Here is a 21443-nt window from a genome sequence, read left to right as displayed (position 1 = left end):
AATCCTATAACAAAGTCATTTTAAATAGCCAGTTCTATAAGACATCATTTCAGCTTATGCAAAGAGAAGCCACTCACCTCTTTATATTCATTGATTAGTTTAGTGAGACCATTTAAAAGCATTGGACCTAATGGCTTAATCTTGACTTCTGGACATCTAAAATGAAAAATAAAACAAAGAATACAAATTATCCCTACTGCTTATAAAAAAATTATATGCATATTTACATATTATATAATTTCATGTGTAATATATATGATTTAATCATATAACATATAAAAAGGTAAAATATCCATGTCACTGTTTAGTCTTTATATTGATCATTTTAAATGCAGTTGCTTGAAATAATAGATATTATGGCTGAACCACCCGGAAATAAAGTCAAAGATTTAGCTCCCAAGGTACTTAAATATTTTTTCTAAAAAGTAAATAATCATTCCTTCAATATAAGGAGTAAAACGGATAATATGACAAATACAATATCTGTAACCATGTAAAAAAATTTTATCATAGAAATAGTCTGAGAAGCTTACATTATACAAATATGGTGGACAAACTGCAGGGATAACGTTCTTAATTTTGCATTTGTATTTGCGCCAAACAGTCCATCATATACGACCTATGAGAAGAGAGAAAAATCAGAGATACCATTTTCTGTTATCAAAAATTATTCAATATTCCCAAACTAGATCCCTTGTAACATATTTCATTTGGATTCAATACCTTATTCTTAAAAGTTACATATAAAAATTCATTATATTAAATTTGAAGTCTAATATAAGTGAAGTGAATGGTTATCTGGCTTAAAAAGTTATTCAGAACACTATGTAAATTACAGTGATCAATCTTGGTCCTAGAAAAGGGTTGAAAAAATGCACCACCTCTTTGGTGGTGAGGGAAGGCCCACTGGCGAGTGAGAAATATATAGAAACAACTGACCAATGAAAAATAAAGAGTAATCATATTGATACAACATAATTCACAGGGCTGTTGTGACGCAGGTGCTTTACAGAAACCTATTATTTTTTCTTTAATAAAGGAAAGTTAATTATAGCTAACCTGAAGGAAAAAATACAATTATCAGAGTTCCCCATTAAGCATCTTAGTCACTAAAGCACACATACATTCAATTTCCCAAAAGAATAATTCATTAGTAATAAATTAATTAGTAATGATTTAGATAATTAGTAAAGGATTAGCTGATTAATTACCTAGAGTAAACATCCTATAACAAACTGACCTTGTAGGACAGGAACTGAGAGGATTAGGAAAGCAAGTGGTTAATTGCAGGAATTGGGTGAACCAAACTAACTCCATCTTGTGACTCAAATCTGTAGTTAGTTCAGTTCACTTTCTATTCAATTATGAGTCTAGACCAAATTCTGTCCTGTGAGAAAATTTTATTCAATAGTGGTAAATTGGGAGAAAACCTAATTGAGAAACTGGACCACATCTATTGCTGACTCTTAATTAAGGACCAAGGTTATGTTGACCAGAAATCCAGTCAGACCCAAAGACTGAAGCAAGGAGTTTTCTCACAACTGTACATCTCAAGCAACCCACATCTTATCTGAAAACTGGTCCCGTACTGATCATTTAGTTAATATTTTCATGTTCCTTCGAGTATTTACAGACACTTGGGAGGAGTGGGACACCTCTTTTTCTGAATTCAGGGAATTATACCTGTTTGCTCTCCCCCTCTCAACTTGGAAAATTCCTAATCTTTCATCCAATTAGAAATGTGGTATTATTTCCTTTTAATTGGCTTTTATTTGATTATTTATTACTAACAAAGCCCAACAGCATAAGATAGAAAAAGAAATCCCATTTAAAGTTATGGTAGATACTATAAAATAACTGGGAATCTAACTGCAAAAACAAACCCAGGGACTGTATGAACACAATCACAAAATACTTTTCGCACAAATAAAATCAGATATAAGTTAAGTGGAAAAACATCAGTTGCTCGTGTGTAGGCTGAGCTAATATGATAAAAATGACAATTCTACCTAAATTAATTTACTTATTCAGTGCCATACCAATCAAACTACCAGATAATTATTTCCTAGAGTTAGAAAAAATAATATCAAAATAATATCATCTGGAAGAACAAAAGGTCCAGAATATCAAGGGAACTAATGAAAAGAAATGCTAGAGGGAAGGTAGCCTAGCCCTACCAGATCTCAAATTGTACTGTAAAGCAACAATCATCAAAAACACTTGGTACTGGCTAAGAAATAGAGGGGTAGACCAGTGGAATAGGTTAGGTACTCAAGACAGAGTAGTCAATGAATACAGCCATCTTCTGATGATAAACCCAAGGACCCCAGCTTCTGGGATAAGAATTCACTGTTTGACAAAAATTGCTGGGAAAACTGGATAACAGTGTGGTGAAAACTGAATACAGACCAATGCCTGACACCATACACAAGAATAAAGTCCAAATGGGTACAAGATCTAGGTATAAAGACTGATACTATAAACAAATCAGGGGAGCAAAGAATAGTGTATTTGTCAAATTTATGAATGGAGAAATTTTTGACCAAACAAGAGATAGAGAACATTATGAAATGCAAAATGGATAATTTTAATTACATTAAATTGAAAAGTTTTTGCACAAACAAATCCAATGCAACCAAGATTAGGAGGGAATCAGAAAATTGGGAAAGAATTTTTGCAACTAGTGTCCGTGATAAAGGCCTCATTTCTAAAATATATAGAAAACTGAGTCAAATATACAAGAATACAAGTCATTCCCCAGCTGACAAATGGTCAAAGGATATGAACAGGCAGTTTTCAGAGGAAGAATTTCAAGCTATCTATAGTCATGAAAAAATGCTCTAAATCACCACTGATTAGAGAGATGCAAATCAAAACAACTCAGAGATACCATATCACACCTATCAGATTGGCTGACATGACAAAACAAGAAGATGATAAATGTTGGAGAAGATGTGAGAGAGTTGGAACACTAATTTATTGTTGGTGGAGCTGTGATTTGATTCAACCATTCTGGAAAGCAATTTGGAACTATGCCCAAAGAGCTACAAAAATGTGCATACCCTCTGACCCAGCAATATCATTTCTAGGGTTGTATCCCAAAGAGATCCTAAAAATGGGAAAAGGTCCCATATGTACAAAAATATTTATAGCAGCACTCTTTGTGGTGGCCAAGAACTGGAAATCAAGGGGATGCCCATCAACTGGGAAATGGCTGAACAAGTTGTGGTATATGAATGTAATGGAATACTATTGTGCTATAAGAAAAGATGAACAGGAAGACTTCAGAGAGGCCTGGAAGGACTTATATGAACTTATGGTGAGTGAACGGAGAAGAAACAGGAGAACATTGTACAGCAACAACCACAGTGTGTGAGGAATTTTTCTGGTAGACTTAGCCCTTCGCAGCAATGCAAGGACCTAAAAAATTCCTAATGGACTTGAGATAAAACACCTTTCACATCCAGAGAAAGAATTATGGAATTGGATTGCAGAATGAAGCAGACTATTTTCTCTTGTATTTTGTTTTGGTTTTTTTCCCATTCATTTTAATTCTTCTATGCAACATGACTAAGGTGAAAATGTATTTAGTAAGAATGTATGTGCAGAACTCATATAAGATTGCATGCCATCTCAGGGAGGGAGGGGGGAAGGAAGGAGGAGAGAGGTGGAGAAAATCTAAGATTTATGGAAGTGACTGTAGAAAACTGAAAACAAATTAATTAATAAAAAAAAAACTGAAAAAAAACAAAATAAAAAACAAATTCATGGAACCTTAACCCTAAGAGTCCTTGCTAAATGAAGCTACCAATAAGATACTAAGCTAAAATGTTCATTTGGATAACATCCTCAGATATAACAGTTGAAGCTTTGAAAGTAGAAAAGCTATCCTCAGTAATCATCAGAGCAATGCAAATTAAAATCTCTTTGAGGTACCACCTTACACCTATCAAATTAAAAGCAAAGAAACTTAATACTATCTGAATTGTGAACAAAAAAGCACATTTATTCATTGCTGGTGAAACTGCAATTAAGAGCAACCTTAAGTACAAAGGAAGCTAAAAAATAATCATACCCTTTGACTCAATTCTATTGTTGAAAACAAAACCTAAAACTGAATTCTGCAGCCTAGCTCTTGGGTGAAAACTGTGTCTGAAACTGACAAACAAATGTCAATAAATCCACCAAAACCAGTGTTGCCCTTTCAAAAAAAAATAAAACCTAAAAATGTTATAAAAAATAACAACAGTTAAAATAAGAAAAAGCCTAAGCATGTAACACTACTGAAAAGGTTAAATAGTGTTATATTAATACAATGATACAAACTATGAATAGCATGTGTAAATAAGACTAGCAAGTATAAGGAATGTCAAGAATTCTGGAAAGATTTTGTTTAAAATAATGCAAAGTTTTAAAAAGGAGAACTAGAAGAAAAGAGGTGTCTCTAACTATAGCCCTGGAAGAGAAACAAATGAGAATTAATGGACAAAGAATCCTATTTAGGACTTAGAAGAAGTGACTGAAGTATTCTAAATACATTGTATACAACGAAATCAGAAAATCAGGAGAAGAGCATTTCTTAAGAAACGAAGGAAGAATTTCAAGAAGTAGTGATGAGATATAGCAGAGAAGACAAAGAAGAGGTCACTGAATTTGTAGGAGGTAGTTATTACTGATTTTGGTGGAATAAGTTTTTGCAGAATAGTGAGGCAGACAGTGGGGCATTAATTTAGGATTGGTGTTTGACAAAGCATGACTAAAAATGAAATGAAGGAAAAGGTAAGAGTAAGAACAAACTTACCAAGGAGTGAATGAGAGATAAGATTCAGAGAGCTAGTAAGACTAAATTTTAGGGGAGTCATTCCTTTCACTTTCAAAAGATAAATGTAAAGACATACACCAAAGTGAAGAAAGTTGAAATACTGTAGCAATCCTGATATTGTCTTATCTCAGTGGTAATAATTTTAGGTATTAATTTTAGGTAATAAGGTAATAATTTTAGATGTAATAATTTTAAAGAGAAATGGGATGGGTTTGCCCCTCAAGAGATAAGATGGTCTGGTACAAGCTTTATGAGGATTAAGGCCAAAAGTTATAAAGGCAGACAGTAGATTTTGTTCAGAAGAGGCAAAGACTGAGAGGTAGTTGGATAGCATAATGCAATAATGTGACACATCTGTTCAGTTATTTTCTTTTGTTTAGTTTTTCTAATAACATTATGCAGTGTGAATAGACAAAGCTAAAATATGTATAATTCATGGTTGGAACTTAAGATGGGATTGTCTTAAAGGCAATATGTATCCTGGAAAATACAGAATTAGATAATATATGTAAAGCACTTTGCATATATTAAAATATTATTAGTGCCAAAACCCAGAAAAGAATTTCACAATAAAAATGATTATTTAAGCACCTAAAGAAAAATGTTCAAAATATTTTCAATTATTAATTTTACTATGAGAGGCACATCTGGCAAAAAATTTTCTCAAAAAACTCTAAAACAGTCTTAAAACAAAAAACTCTTTACAGTCTACAGAATACAACACTTAACAGGAGAATAATCAATTTAATTCTAATATAGAACAGGATAAAGAGTTTATAAAGAATGACATAATTCTGTAGCTAAAAATAGATGTTTAATTTTAAAAGGGGAAAATATCAAAAATCTTATTCATTCTTTTCAAATATACCAACCTAGTTCCTGACTGCTCTGAATTCAAAAGGACTTCAGAGGTCATCTAGTCATACTCTGTTATTTTACATATGAAGAAGCTCAGAGTCAGACATATTGTGACTTGTCCAAGATCTTACAGTAAGTAAGCTAGAGTCAGGATTTTGGGGGGTTTTTGACATCCAATCCAATATTCTTTCCACAGTACCACGCTTAAGTGTACAATGGAAATCCATGCCCGGCCCCGGCCCATCACACACACAAAACATTAGAATGCACTGCCAATATGCCATTGTCTTTTTAGGGAACATAGGTGGTGATTACCTGAATGTTAGCTGGGAAAGTTTCAGCAGCTTGTTTAGATCGCAGAAGATGAGGAACAATCTTTAATTTAACACGTGTGCTGACAGGATCTCTTTTCAGTTCTGGTTTCAGAACAGCCCCCTATCAGAGAGATGTTCCATTAATAAGAATCTATTGAGTCCAATACACTCATCTCATCCTGAATGAAACCTTAGGCCCAGAGGGCTGAGGCCAAAGGTCTCAGCAGGTCTTTGTAGCCAGTAAAAGGCACTTCCCACTCTACCACAATGCTTCACATGTTCTGAAATGTTGCTAATCTTAACAGGAACTATAACTACAGAGAAAAAGCAACATAAGTATGTCTATCCCATCTAACTAGCCTGATAATTTAGTTTGGGAATTAGAGAGATATCTGTTGTCTAAGCAATGTGAATTCATCATTAACAATTATACAAAATAGCTGAAAAACTAGTTTAAATTGTTGGGCAGGGGAGGAGGGATCATAGCTTACACACATTATAACTCACATGCTCTAGCATACAATAAACTCTCATTAAATCAAACAGAAAGAATCAACAGAGATATAATATAGCTCCAGTAAATAAAATATTTTTCGTTAAAAGAAAAGCAAAAACATACTAACCTCTTTTGTTTTCAGTGGTATATCCCCAAGGTACACTTTATACATCTTGTTAATGATTGCAGGGTTATTCCAGTCAATTAAGCTATGGAATGTTTCAATTCAGTGCATTAAAATTGAGATCTTTACTACTCACTTTTACATTTTATAAAACTGTAGCCTCATTATTTGTTAGTAAAAACCCCAAACAAAATAAGAAATGAATGTGTGGCAAAGTTATATCCCCACTGTGGATACGCAAGCTACCTACTGAAAAGAATTTGATCACTGGCACTGGTCATAGCATTTACCTGTGCTTCATTTCTATCTACGTTTAAACATTCTGCTAAGTTTTAAGTATTTACTCATGCTTCTGTAATACTTCACCCTCTTATTTCACTGTTCATGTAGTCTCCTAATTTAAGAAATGACTCTTCTGCCTAGAAATCAGATTCTTTGTGTTAAATAGTCTTTTCAAACACTTTCATTTCTGATTTAAGGTTAAGCAAAAACAGATAGATGATGTATTATTTAACCAAAGGGGTCCACGTCCACATGGAACAAAAAAAAACCCTGTAGTTAAACCAGCCCTAACAACAGTCATTGTTGATTATTTCATAGAATCAGCATGGTACAAACTATGCCACTGAAGAGACTCCACAGAGGAGGTTAGTTAACTAAGAATAAAACCAAAGTGCAATTTTTTAATACTCAATTACAGATTAAGTTTTCCTGTTTAACTTTTTGGCCCTCCGTACAAAAAATACATTAACTATGTTATTGCTCTCAAAGACACTGAAGGATATGTAATCACACCATCATGGAACTACCTTAAAAGTAAATTATAAGGAAACAAAGTTATGATACCCTAGCCCAAGGTTCCTTTTTTCTTTTCTAAAGGATGTATCTTGGGTTCCTTCTTCACTGTTACAAGCTAAGGAATACAACGCTGAGAATTTCTTCCATCAAAGGCCCAAAACCTTCTTCCTCCCACTGCAGCTTTCACACAATTCACTCTCCAATTGTCCTTAAGGATCTTTCCTATTTGGGTTCCAACAGTTGACTGAAACTTAATTCTCTTATCAGCTATCAATGGTCCTAGAAAAACTTAGTATTCTTCCCTCTGGTATACGAAACAGGCCCATTGCCCAGTTGCTCTTAGATTATGCTTTCTCAAGCCACCAGACCACCTTGTTAGCTACCCTTCCTTCTTCTTTTCAAAGGCTCTTAATTACCAACCACATTTCCTCTAGCTTCTATATTTTCTTTTGTTGAGCACTCAGCCCCTATGACCCAGATCTCAGCCAGGCTGAATGTTTCCAGGTCCTTTCCTCTCATATACTCCAAGCCTGAAAATACTGAGAATAGTATCACCCCAAATAATCTGGCTTTCTGTTTTTCTGCAACAGACTGCCCCCTCTGCCATCTTCACTCTTTTATTTATTTTTAGTCTCTTCCTATCTACAGGCTCCTTCTCTATTGCCTACAAATATGCCTATGTTTCTCTCCTGAAAAAACCCTCATTGGATCCCTCTATCCCCAATAACTACTGTATTATATCCCTTCTGCACTGTGCAGCTAAACTGCTCAAAGAGCTCAGCTCCAAGGCACCTGCACTTTCTCTCCTCTCACTGTTTTACTGATCCCTTTCAATCTAGTTTATTTCCACCAAAATGACATTCTCTAAAGTTAGCGGTGATCTCCTGGTTGCCACATTCAATGGTCTTTTCTCAAATACCATTCTCCTTGACCTCTCTCTCCACTTGATACTCTCCTCTCTCTAGGTTTTCAGGACACCACTCTCTCCTGGTTCTCTTCCTACCTGACAACTCCTACTATTTCCTTTGCTGGATCTTCCTCTCCAATGTAGCTGTCCTGAGCCTTCTTCTGTTCTCTGTCTGTACTATTTCCCTTGGTGATCTCATCACTTTGCGTCTCTCTGCTGAAGATTCTCAGCTGCTGAAGATTCTACCTATCCTGCCCTAACCTTTCTGCTGACCTCCAATCTCATACTTCTGCCTTTCACACACCTTGAACTAGTGACCAGCAATGTGAGCCCAGTCAGGCAATGCTTGAGTAGCACTCATTTCTGGCTTATAAACACAATAAATTTCTATCACATTGCATTGTCTTCTCTACTTAGGCCTTCTAGTTATTAAGATTAATTTAAATATCATCCTTAGAATCTAAATTTCAAAACTAAACAAACTAAAACATGATTTGCATTTTGTTACTCACATAGCTAATTTTACTTGGGATAAAAAGATATAACGCAGACATAGATTTTTAAAAATATTCTACCTACATGTACATTGCATTCTCTTTTAAAAGCATTTCTAAACATTTCTTTTCTGTCTCTAAGACTTGCAGAAGTCTAATTCTGCACTAAAGAAAACAATATTACAGTGAGCATTCAGTATACATTTTTTAAAGTTTGCTTAGTAATATTTTTAAAATTCGATACTTCTTTTACACATATAAACTACAATATTAGCAAATTGTTACCTTTGCTTGCTCTTCAATTCTAAGTCAGCTGCAGTGGCTACACTATGTCGTGTATCACTAGAGGCAATCACTAGGTGTATAACAGCTTCAAGTTCTGGCACCTGCTCGGCCTCTATGAATTTCACTATACCCAGTTTGCACTGTTAAGAAAATGTTTAAAAAAAAATTTTTAAAAAGGCAAAGATAAATCAGGTTTGGAAGGCATAAAAACAATAGGATTACATGAGACAAAGAATTAATTTACATTTATACATTTTAAGTATGTATCATCAGTTAAAAGAATACTCACAACTACTAAGACTCCTGAAGTACATGAGTTGATATATTATGAAAAAATAAATCAACGTGATTAAGTCTGTATTAATTACAGCTTAAGGCTCTGAGAGGTGAAAACATAATTTGAAATTCAAATCAGGGAAATCCAGGGGCAGGGGAGGGAGGCATAAAATTTGGAACTGAAAATTTTAAACATGCTAAAAAACTGGGGAAAAAAAGAGACAACGTTTATGCTGGGTTTTGTAATAGTTAAATAAGAATTAAAAGAATATTAACAACCTTAAACTAGATGTTGCTAAATTATTTTCATTTTAGTAAGCTAGTATCTGTTCAATTCTGTATTCTAACATTAAAAAAACCCACACTACAAAACACCACATTCTAGGCAATGCATGTGAAATTTTAATACAACACATTCAAGGGGCAATCCATAATTTTACGAGATGTAATATAAATTTCAGTAGAGCTACAAAAAACAGTAAGACACTTCTTGCAACTTTGGTAAAGCTTCAGTGAACTAGAAATTTCTTTATAGTTAAATTTATAGAGAATTTTTTCTCACACTCTAGTGAGATAATTTTTAAAATTCCTTTATTTGATCATCTTCTTTTATCGCTCCATTTTCCCCTATACTTTAGGGGCCCTAACCCTGCTTTTTCTTCTCCTTGTGACCACCATTTCCTCTATGCCTCTGTTCTCTCTCAGGTCACATGTCCTGCACTGACTACACTTTCTTCCCTTCTCTGTTTCCATCCTTTGCCCACAAACTCATTCTATACCATCTTCCACTCTGCTTTGACTGTCTATACTACTGCTGATGATGCCTCACACCAAACCTGAATCAATCACTCCCACTTTCTGCCTCCTTTACTCATAATCACATACTGCTGACCTAGAGAAAACAAATCACATAACTGTGATGATTGAATTCACTCTAAAAACATTATCTGATCTCAAATCCCTTCCCAAAGTCACCTTATCTAGTCACAAGTCCTTTATCCATTCTCAATCTTTTCCTGAGCTTTCTACACCATTCCACACTATTGGTCTCACCTCACCATGTTTCCATGACTCTGTAGCACCCTGGTTCTCCTCTCATCTGTCCAAACCCACTCCTGCTCAGTCTCCTCTGCTGGTTCTCCACTCTTGTCACACCCATTAACTGAGGGTGTCTCCCAAAGATCTATCCTCGGCTCTTCTCCTTTCGTTTTCTTTCAGTTGGAGGTCCCATCAATTCTCATAACTTCAGTTATCATTTCTATGCAAACGATTTCCAGGTCTATTTTTCCAGTACTAACATCTCTCTTAAACTACAATCCTACATCACCAACGGTCTTTACGACCTACCTAACTGAACATACCACATGAATCTCATATCCAAGTTCAGCACATAAAAAAGAGAACACTTCCTTCCTCCCCAACTCTGCCCTCTGTTGACCTTCCCTACTGGTACGGAAGCATCACCATTCACTCTGGTTTCAAGCAGGTTTGAAACTTTGGTATTATTCTCAATCCCTCACTCTACTCACCTAAACCTTTCTCAAACTTGGCCACTTCTGCCATGAATAAACAAATGAAAAAGAATTTCTTGAGTACTGAACCCTGTGCCAAGTACTGCACTAAGTATCAGGAATACAAAGAGGAAAAAGCTAGGCGTCAAACAACACAAAAAATAAAGTTCAGTCACAGGGCAGATGGAAAGGCCCAAAGGTCCTTGAGTTATTTAGGTAGTTGATATGACAGTGCCAGAGTACTCCAAGGCATAGAAGCAAAGTAAACGTTAAGGCCCAGAGGCTCCTAAGAGGTAGTGTCCACAGGAAGATGGTAAAGCCAACTCATCAAAAGGAATGGAGTTTGTCACTTCCACCTTATTCAAACCCTTGAGTGCCAAGAAGTCAAGCAGCACAGACAGGAAGAGTAAGGAGTAAGTAGCTAAGGCACTCTTTTCACCCAGTCATCCAACTGAGTTCTGGGCCATCACAGACCAGAATAGGGGATAACCAAGCAGTAAGTGGAGCCACTCCCACCAGTGGTGGAGGTGGTAGAAGTGGCCTTCCTGTTGCTTGGTTAGCACAATAGGTTCTGGGCACCAAGAGCCAGAGGAGGGAAAACCAAGACAGGAAGAACATATGCAGTGGCAGAGACTCTTCCCTCCATCAAAGAGGTTATGAGACATCTCCACTCACACTGCCACCTGCAGATCCTCATGTACACCTCTTGCCTAGACTTCTTCAATAGTCATCTAACTGGTCAGCATGACTCAGATCTCTCCCCACTTGAACCCACCCTATACTGAGCTGCAAGATGATCTTTTCAAAACCAGGTCTGACTATGCTATTCTCTTCTGAACAAATGAGTTTCAATGGCCCCTTATTGCCTCTGGGATAAAATTTGAATTCCTAATTTGGCATTTAAAGCTCTTCATATCTCAGTATTTCCCTGCCTTGTATACTTATACTTTGCTCTCCTCCTCCATGCTATACACATTAAACAAATGCACAGTTCCTCCAAATATCCTCACATCTCTCATCTCATGCCTTTGCAATGGTCATCCCCCATGCCCACCTGCTCTGCACACTTGCTTCTACGATTGAATTTTCCTGAATTCCTTCAAGACTCAGTTCTGACACCACCTTCTGCAGGATTTTCCTAGTCCTTCCACCTGCTAATACTTTCCTCTCTCAGCATGTCTTTCTTCTATTCTATATATCTCTTGTATGTACCTAATTGTTTTCATGTTGTCTCTTCCCAAAAGAATGTAAGCTGCATGGAGTCAGGGACTATGCTTTTTAGGTTCTTGTGTTTCGCACACAATGGCTGGCACATGACTTAAAACTGATACTTTCTTAATCCCGTATAGAATCAGCAATTACATCAGATTTCATATGAGAAAAAAATTCACTTGCATTATAAGAAAACAAAGGCCCTGAAGAGAAAAGGTATGCACACTTAATAAGGAGCTTAGAAATGCTTTCTTTCCCCCAAATACAGAATTAGAAAGCTTTGATACAATATGTCTAAATGAAAAGGAAGTTTGTAATTTAAATGCCATCCATACAAAGTTATTAAGAGGAGAGGGTATTCTTTAGCCAAAGAAATCTTTTTATCTTCAACATAAAGGTTTGATGCTGAAAACTATATAAAATAAACCAAACAATTATGGCAAGATGGCTTAGTTTTTAATCCAACTTGTTTCTTCTAGAGTTAAAAAAAAGGCATGCAGTGACTAGTCCAATCAACATAATGTTCTATTCAAAGAACTATTTTTCTCTAATATTAGTGAGAGAAAAGTGCCCTTCCTGACTGAAAGAGCTACAAGGAGAAACATTTGTTGGTTAATTGAAATACGTAAACATTAATAAAGGATTCTCTCCTAGTTTATTTAGATGCCACAGGAAAACTGGGAGGCAAAACTACAAACGGGAGTGATTAATTAAAATTTAAGTGTTTTCCATTTAACACTTTTTGAACATTTGTTTAATATTTCCCAGGCAAGTTTATTCTCAATACTTAAGCACCTGGCTATTTTGCCTACTTCTAAATGTATTTCCCTATAAATGAAGTTATTTCATGATATTTATCATATGCCCAGACTTTGTAAAAAATACTATATGAGACATGTAAATACTTTAGCAATAATAAAATATCTGTCTCCAACTGTAATTTGAACTCTGTTTAGATTCAGAATAAAATCTTAATGCCCACTTTAAAATCTCTAAAATGAAGTATACCAAAGGAATATACCCTATTACATGTTTTATAAAATGACAGAACTTACAGATGATCACAAAAAAGGGTGGTAGGTAACAAGTTTTACTGGCCTAAGACTACACCCAGTTTACATTGCTGAGATATTTGACAGGGGAAAAGTCTTGATTAAGACTAAAAGAAGAGAAAAAAAATGCATACATTAGCGAAGACCACAGCTATAGATATATGTGTATATGAAATCAGAAAGCCCAGTGCACAATACCTGCTCTAACTGTTCAGGTGTCCACGGACTGTCTCCAATGACTCGTTTTGCCGCATAAAAGCTCATTCCTGGAGGTGGCTGTGGAATCCCGGAGCCTCCAGCACCACTGGAAGAGGAGGAGCCCTGCGCAGAGGGTACATTCTGCCTACTCTGGGATTCATTCAACACATATCTACAAAGGAAATGGAATTTTAACTCTTCTGTTAAATTACCTTTTTCCTTAGCTTCAGAGGGATAAAATGTATGTAAGAAATCAAAATTTCATTAAAAAGAAAAAACTGAATGACAAAATTATATTCATAGCCCAATAAGTAGTCTATTATAACAAAGCTCTTTCATCCTATTTATGACACATCTCTACTAAAAACCTCAACTAATAACCCAGTGTAATAATCCAGAATAATCCCATTCCTGGCCTGCTAGGGTTGGAAGCTCAATTCCAGGTGGACAGTCTCGGGTGGGTAAAGGTGGGAACTTCTAAATCTTAGAGTTCTCACGAAACCCCCCAGGGAACGGCTGGGAATCGAGGTGAACCGAGCTATCTCGTGTATTTCCGCCTCTTCCCGTGAGAAACGTGATGGGAGAGAGCTCTCCCCGCCCTCGAGATTGTCCCGGATTGGAGCACACCTAGTTACCTAACAGCACGGTATTCAGATGCAAACTATGCTGCTGGAGAGTCTAAGTAGGATCAGAAAAGCCTGAAAGCTCTCTTGGGGGAGGGGCGCGGAGCGGATCGGACAGGACAACAAGGCTCCGCTTTTCCTCTCTCCTCTCTCCCCTCCCCCTCTCTCCCCACTTACACTTCTACTTCCAATCTCTTATTGTAAGATCTTTGCCTCCTTGGGAGATTCTCTTTCCCTCCTAAGGAAGAATTCCCCTGCACTTGTAACGAGAACCCTGTAATAAAGCTCAACCCTTGTTCGACTCTGGAACGTCCTTTCTCTCATATGCGCACCCAGCGTGGGCAGCCGAAGACCTCGGGAGGTGAGGTAAGACGACTCGGGTAGCCCACAGGCCTCTAGGTCTGGCACTGGCCCAAACAACACTACCATGCCTGAGAAAGAAATGTTCCCTGCCATTAAGGTAGCAATTACATTTCAATCCAATGACTCTGACATCATGCATACTGTCCAACTTTATGTTCCTGAGGATGGTTCTCTCATTTTCCCAACACTATGCCATTGTCTATGCTCTTCAATCTCTATCAAATATTATCCCTACTTCTATTCTAGTAGAATATAAATTCCTTAAAGACAGACACTAGCTGGTTTTTGTCTTTTTAACTTTTCAATGAGACATTGTAGATGTTTAATAAATGCTACCTGAACTTAATTCTTCAGGGCTTTCAGGAAAACATCCTTCCCCAACATGAAGGCTTTCCAATTTCCCTCGCTGAAGTGGTATATCCCTTCTCTAATACCCAATATGTACTTCCTGTATCTCCCTTGAGGTGCTCATATTCTGGGGTGTGTTGTATTCCACTGCTTACGAAGAAGTGGCAGGAAGATGTACATAATGCTCCTGCTCCTTATAAAGAAAACTACTATAAAAGAACCAGAAGATGCTCCGACCAAACCCTGATCAGGAAATCAAATGGCGCATGAGGTCCCAGACTCCTATGGTCTCTTTGACCTTAGCTCCAGGTCACAGATAGGGAGCCAAATTAGAAGACTTGCAACCTGGGGGGGCCATCCACGATGGACCGTTTATGGAGCTAGTAGCAAATTTAGATACAAGTAGCAGCTACGTGGCTCAGACCCCAAGAGATGAGCAGAATCTGTTACAGCTCTTATCCCAACAGAATAACCACAGCAGAAATACCAGACCAAAGGGAAGCCTATAGCTCTGTTCACGATCAGACTCAGGTCAGGAACTTGCAGAGAACAGAAGAACAGTGATTAGACTTTACCCTGGATCAGACTACTTTGGGAACGCTGAAAGCTTGCAGATCTCCAGCCTGAGCTGTCCTCAAGAGCCTAGAAAAATTCAACACTTAATATCCTAAGAAAACAGCAATAGAGGAGTTCTGCTTTTGGAACCCAAGACAACAGAGCAAAAAGTCACTCTCACCCTCCCTTACTGACCTCTGAAATTCCAGAAAATACAGCCCCAGGAAAAACCCTGGAACAGCTGAGCCAGCAGAAAGATGGGGTGCAGCAGTCTTGTAGCCCAGGAAGCTTGGGGAATTAACAGGAAAGGTCCCTCTCATTCTGGGGGAGGGAGAACAGTACAGGAAGGGAAGCATCCCAGAAAGCCAGGAGCAAGCCCCACCTCAGCAAACCAGGGCAGTGGAGCAGGCAAGTGCCAACACCAAGAACCCCCAAGTACCTCAGCAAAAGCAGGGGAACCAATAGACACCAGCTTGGAAAACCACCATGTGTGCCTGCATTCTCCAGCAACCAAATGTGTCGGTGCTTCAGCATAATTTCAGGAAGCACAACTCCAGGAGGCACAGATCCAGACTAACAGACTTCCTCCAGCAGCCAAACGTTCAAGTGCAAGGGCCAAAAAGCAGGAGCCAAACATTCTAGTGCAAGGCCGGGGTGAGCAGACGTTCATCAAGGGCCAGACTCTCCACTCCCACCCCAAGAGCTCCAGTGTTGCTGAATCCAGCTCAGCACCAGGTAAGATGCCAGATCCTTACAGCCTCCAGCTGCCAGCATGGGAGACCCCAGCACAAGACACTTGGGTCAGCGCCCCCTGCGCTCTAAAAGTCAGGAATTAGGCAAAAACCATGAGCAAAAAAGCAGAAACAGACAATGACCACAGATTCTTACTATGGGGACAGAGAAATTCAAGGCACAAATTCAGAAAAGAACAGCACTGTCAATATACTCACATCTGAACCCTCAAAGTGGAACATGAACTGGTCTGAAGCACAAAAAGCCTTCTTGGAAGAGTGCAAGAAGGATTTTAAAAGTCAAGTAAGAGAGGTAGAAGAAAAATTGGGAAAAGAAATGAGAGGAATGCAAGAGAGAGTCAATAGCTTGGAACAGGAAGGACAAAAATTGGCTGTAAAAAACAAGTCCTTAAAAAGCAGAATTAGCCAAATGGGAAAGGAGGCACAAAAACTCACTGAAGAAAATACCTTAAAAAAGTAAAAATGGAAAAGATGGAAAACAAGGTACAAAATCTTATAGAAGAAAACAATTCCTTAAAAATTTGAGTCAGGCAAGTGGAAGCTAGTAACTCCATGAGACATCAAAAATCAGTCGAACAGAAACAAAAGAATAAAAAAATAGAAGAAAACATAAAATATCTCATTGACCTGAAAAATACATCCATGAGAGGCAAGTTAAAAATTACTGGTCTACTTGAAAACAACAATGAATAAAAGAGCCTGGACAGCATCTTTCAAGAAATCATCTAGGAAAACTTCCCTGAAGTTCTAGAACCAGAGGATAAAATGGTCATGGAAAGAATCTACTGATTAGCTCCTGAAAGACATCCCAAATTGAAAATGCCAAGGAATATTGTAGACAAATTCCAAAATTACCAGATCAAAGAGAAAATACTGCAAGCAGCCAGAAAGAAACAATTTAAAAAGCATGGAACCACAGTCCAGATTACGCAAGACCTTGAAGCTTCTACATTAAAAGATTGGAGGGTATGGAATACAATATTCCATCAGGCAAAAGAGCTTGGGTTACAACCAAGAACCAACTACTCAGCAAAACTGAGCATGATCTTTCAGTGGATGAGATGGACATTCAACAAAATACATGACTTCCAAACCTTCATAATGAAAAGACCAAAGTTCAACAGAAAATCTGATCTTCAAATAGAATACTCAAGAGAAGCATAAAAAAGTAAACAGGAAAGAAAAAAACAAAAACATGTTAAGGGCAAACTGTTTACATCCCTACAAGGGAAGATGACACTTGTAACTCTTGAGAACTGTATTGCTATTACACCATTTTAAAGGGGTATATATAGACAGAGGGTGTGGATATAAGTTGACTTTGATGTGATGACAGAAAATATAAGTGGTGAAAACGTAAATTACATCACATGAAAAGGCACAAAAATCTATTACAGTAGAGGGAAAGAAGGGAGGGAGATGAGCATTGTTTGAACCTTATTCTCATCAGATTTGGCTGAGAGAGAATAACATAATCACTTAGGTGTAGAAATCTAACACCCTACAGAAAGGAGGGGAAAGGGAAAGAAAAGAGAAGGAGTGGATAGAGGGAGGGCAAACCGAGGGAGGCAGTGGCTGAAAGAAAAACTCTAGTGAGTAAAGAAAGGGAGATGATAAAGGGAAAAGTATAAATGGGGGGTGGGGGGAAGAACGAAAGGGAAATGGGCCAGGGGAGGAGATAGGATGGAATGAAAGACACAGATACTATAATTAAGAATGGGAATGAGATGAACTCTCCCATAAAATGGAAGTGGATAGCAGAGTGGATTAAGAACCATAATCCTACAAAAACTGTTTACAAGAAACACATTTGAAGCAGAGGTATACACACAGAGTAAAGGCAAAAAGATGGTGCAAAATATATTATGCTTCAGCTGAAGTAAAAAAAAGCAGTGGCAGCAATCCTGATCTCAGACAAAGTAAAAGCAAAAATAGATCTAATTAAAAGAGATAAGGAAGGAGACTACATCCTGCTAAAAGGTACCAAAGACAGAATGTGCACACTTTTTGACCTAGTAATACCACTTCGAGATCTGTATCCCAAAGAGATCATAAAAACAGGAAGAAGACCCACATGCGCAAAAATTTCTGTGGTGGCAAAGACGTGGAAATTGAGGAGATGTCCATCAATCGGGGAATGGCTGAACAAGTTGTGGTATATGAATGTAATGGAATAGTATTACTGTGCTATAAGAAATGATGAGTAGACTGACTTCAGAAAAACCTGGAAAGACTTATATCAACTGATGCTGAGTGAAATGAGCAGAACCAGGAGAAAAGTATACATAGTAAAAGTCACTTTGTGCGATGAATGACCTTGATAGACTTAGCTCTTAACAACGCAAGGATCTAAGATAACTTCAAAAGACTCATGATGGAAAATGCTATCCACATAAAGAGAATGAACTTTGGAGTCTGAAGGCAGATGGATGCATACTATTTAGTCTCCTTTTCTTTTGTTGTTTTGTTTCTTCTTTCCTGTGGTTCCTCCCATTAGTTCTAATTCTTCTTCACATCATAAATAAAGTAAAAATGTTTAATATGAATGTATAAGTAGAGCCTATATCAGATTGCTGTCTTGGGGAGGGGGAAGGAGAGGAAGAGGGAGAAAATTTAAAACTCAAAATCTCATGGAAATGAATGCTGAAAATTAAAAATATATTAATTACATTTAAAGAAAAAAGAAAACAAAACAAAACAGCAACAGGATTAGCCCAGGGAAAATCTAAACCTTCCCTCTAGTATGTAGAGCCTGGACCTAACTTAAAATTGAAAATCATAAAGTAGGATGGAAGACTGAAAAAAAGCAGCTCCAACATAAAAATCTATAATGTCTGTAGGGATAAAAAAGCCACAAACCTAGAAAAGAATGACTTGAAAACCTCTCTAAGCAAAGGCTCAAAGTAAAACAGAGCATGGGCAAAAATTTAATTAGAATTCCTGGAATACACGAAGCAACAGTCAAAAACAATTTTTTAAATGTTCTTATAAATGAGAGTGCTAAAAAAAATAAACCATTAAAGAAATTTAAAGAGTTATATAAGAAAGAAGTGGAAAGAGAATTAACATTGTGGCAAAAAAACTTTGCTCAAACTTCAAACTCCCTAAAAACTCAAATGGATAGAATACAATGACTCCATGAGATAATAAAAAACATTAAAATCAAAATCAAAAGACAGAAAAAAATGATAGAGATCATTTGGGTATTTCACAGCAAAAACAACTGATCTGGATAACAGATTGAAGAGAAAAAAATTAAGAATCATTAGACTACCTGAATGCCATGAACAAAAAAAGAGTTTGGACAGCATATTTCAAGAAATCTTAAAAGAAACCAGATAGCAAAGTAGAAGAAAAAAATATCTACTGGTCACCTCCTAAAAGAAATCTCAAAATGAAATCTCACAGGAAAATTTAACAAAAATCCAACCTTAGAGGTCAAAGAAAAATACATGCAATTAGAAAGTATTCAAGCACCAAGGAATCACAGTCAGGATCACACATGATTGAGCAGCAACCTCTACAAAGGAGAAGAAAGCTTGTAATACCATACTCCAGGAGACAAAGGATAAAGGCTTATATCCAAGAATGACTTACCCAGGAAAAAAATGAGTATTCTACAGAGGAAAAAAAATGAACCTCTAATAAAACAGTGGACTTCCAAATATTCCTAATGAAAAGACCTGAGCTGTGTAGAAACGCTGAAGTTGGAATTCAGAAATTAAGAAACATAAAAAGTTAAACACAAATGAACAACAAAAGACCAAATAAGGATAAACTGCTTACATTTTAACATGAGATAATATATTTTAATATGAAATAATATATAATATATCCCCTCTCAATCCTAATATCATCAAGAGTCTTAGTGAGAGTCTAATTGACAGAAGGCCTGGGAATGGTTCTGTTATGGCTTGATGACCTCAAAAGAATGGAAAGGGAGGGGAAGAGGACTACACTAGGGGGAAGGAAGGTAAGGAAAGAAAGTCAGAAAAAAATTCTCTCACTTAACTGGGTTGTACAAATAGAAGTATATACAAATAAGGAGGGAGAAGTGGAGCTAGTGCTGACACATGAACCTTACTCTCATTTGAACTGATTAAAGGGGGAAAGAACATACACACAAGCATGTGCGTACAGAAATTATTTCACTCAATAAGGAAATGAGAAGGGAAAAAGGGGAATTAAAGGAAGAGGAGCCTAAGGGAGAGATTAGTCCTAAGTAAAACAAATTCTAAGGATGTACAAAAAGAGTTATAATAGCTCCTTTCATGGTGGCTGAGAATTAGAAACTGACAGGGCACCCATCAATTGGAGAATGTTTGAATAAGTTACTGTATATAAATGTTATAGAATACTGTTGTACTAAAAGAAATGATGACATGGACTGTTCCAAAGAAACATGGCAAGGCTTATATGACCTGAAAAAGAGTGGAGCGAGCAGAATCAGGAGAACATTTTTTACAATGACAACAGTGCTATATAAAGACAAACAACTCTGAAAGACTTAGGAACTCTGATCAGTTTAATGATGAACCATATTCCAGAGAACTAAGGAACATGCTGACTAGCGAGGTGAAAGACTCAAGAGTGCAGAATAAGATATGTGTATGTGAACATAGATATGTGTATGTATATACATACACATATATATTTTTTCTTTTGACTACACGTTTGTATGGGAATGGACTGGATATGAGAGTAAACAGAGAAACCAAAGATTACTCATAATTTTGTCAACCCTAGATAAGAGAAACAGCAATGATATCAACAGAAACAATGAATCATGAAACAGAACTGGTCTGAATAATAGGATAAGTTCTTTTTTGGATCTGATGAGTTTGAGGAAACAGCAGAGTTGGAGTTACAGACACAAGGAATGGAACTCAAAAGGGAGAAGTCAGAGCCATACAGATGTAGGAGTAACTCACATAGCAAAAATAGTTTGATTTATTCCTTTAAAATGGTATTTAAAGAAGGAACAATAAAAAATGAGATGGGAGTTTTTAACTTACCCATAAGGCATCAGGAGGACATCTAGCATGAAGTCCAAAAGCAGCTGTACAGTCTTTGGTTTCTCAGCAAGATTAAACGGAGAAGCTGCTTTAGACGGTTCAACAGGGTATTTCATGTGAAAAAGGGTTGGTATTAGAAGATGCATTAAGCTGAAAAGATAATTGTTTATCACAATTATTTAAAAAATAACTTTGTATACTTAGTATATAAGATACAAAGCAGCAAATATTAACAAATGATCATTATGCCAATAGAGATTCTTCTCATAAAGATTGGCACTGTTCATGAAAAACAATATATTCACCTATACTTAGTATTAGGCAACTAAAAGTATTATAAAAACTAAAGCAACAGCAACAACCTGAAGAGGGCATTCAGGGTTATATAGTCAATTTTTTTAAAGTTTAAAAAATTTAAAAGTCATTCTTGAAGGATTTTT

At 36.8% G+C, this 21443-nt stretch overlaps 1 protein-coding gene across 7 annotated transcripts in view; it reads right to left on the bottom strand.

The window, feature by feature from the left end:
- Window positions 1-21443, bottom strand: part of ECPAS (Ecm29 proteasome adaptor and scaffold) — a 167478-nt gene that overhangs the window by 85789 nt on the left and 60246 nt on the right. For all 7 annotated transcript variants that reach the window (XM_072598073.1, XM_072598074.1, XM_072598067.1 and 4 more), the window contains 7 exons: window positions 21004-21153; window positions 13348-13519; window positions 9099-9238; window positions 6618-6699; window positions 5996-6115; window positions 534-619; window positions 78-156 (listed from right to left, as the gene is read on the bottom strand). In XM_072598073.1, the coding sequence (XP_072454174.1) occupies window positions 78-156; window positions 534-619; window positions 5996-6115; window positions 6618-6699; window positions 9099-9238; window positions 13348-13519; window positions 21004-21153 (829 nt within the window). The remainder of the gene's footprint in view (window positions 1-77; window positions 157-533; window positions 620-5995; window positions 6116-6617; window positions 6700-9098; window positions 9239-13347; window positions 13520-21003; window positions 21154-21443) is intronic.

This window comes from Notamacropus eugenii, chromosome 3, assembly GCF_028372415.1.
Source record: "Notamacropus eugenii isolate mMacEug1 chromosome 3, mMacEug1.pri_v2, whole genome shotgun sequence".
In the NCBI taxonomy this organism is placed as follows: Eukaryota; Metazoa; Chordata; class Mammalia; order Diprotodontia; family Macropodidae; genus Notamacropus; species Notamacropus eugenii.
This window is presented reverse-complemented; position numbering and strand designations above follow the sequence as displayed.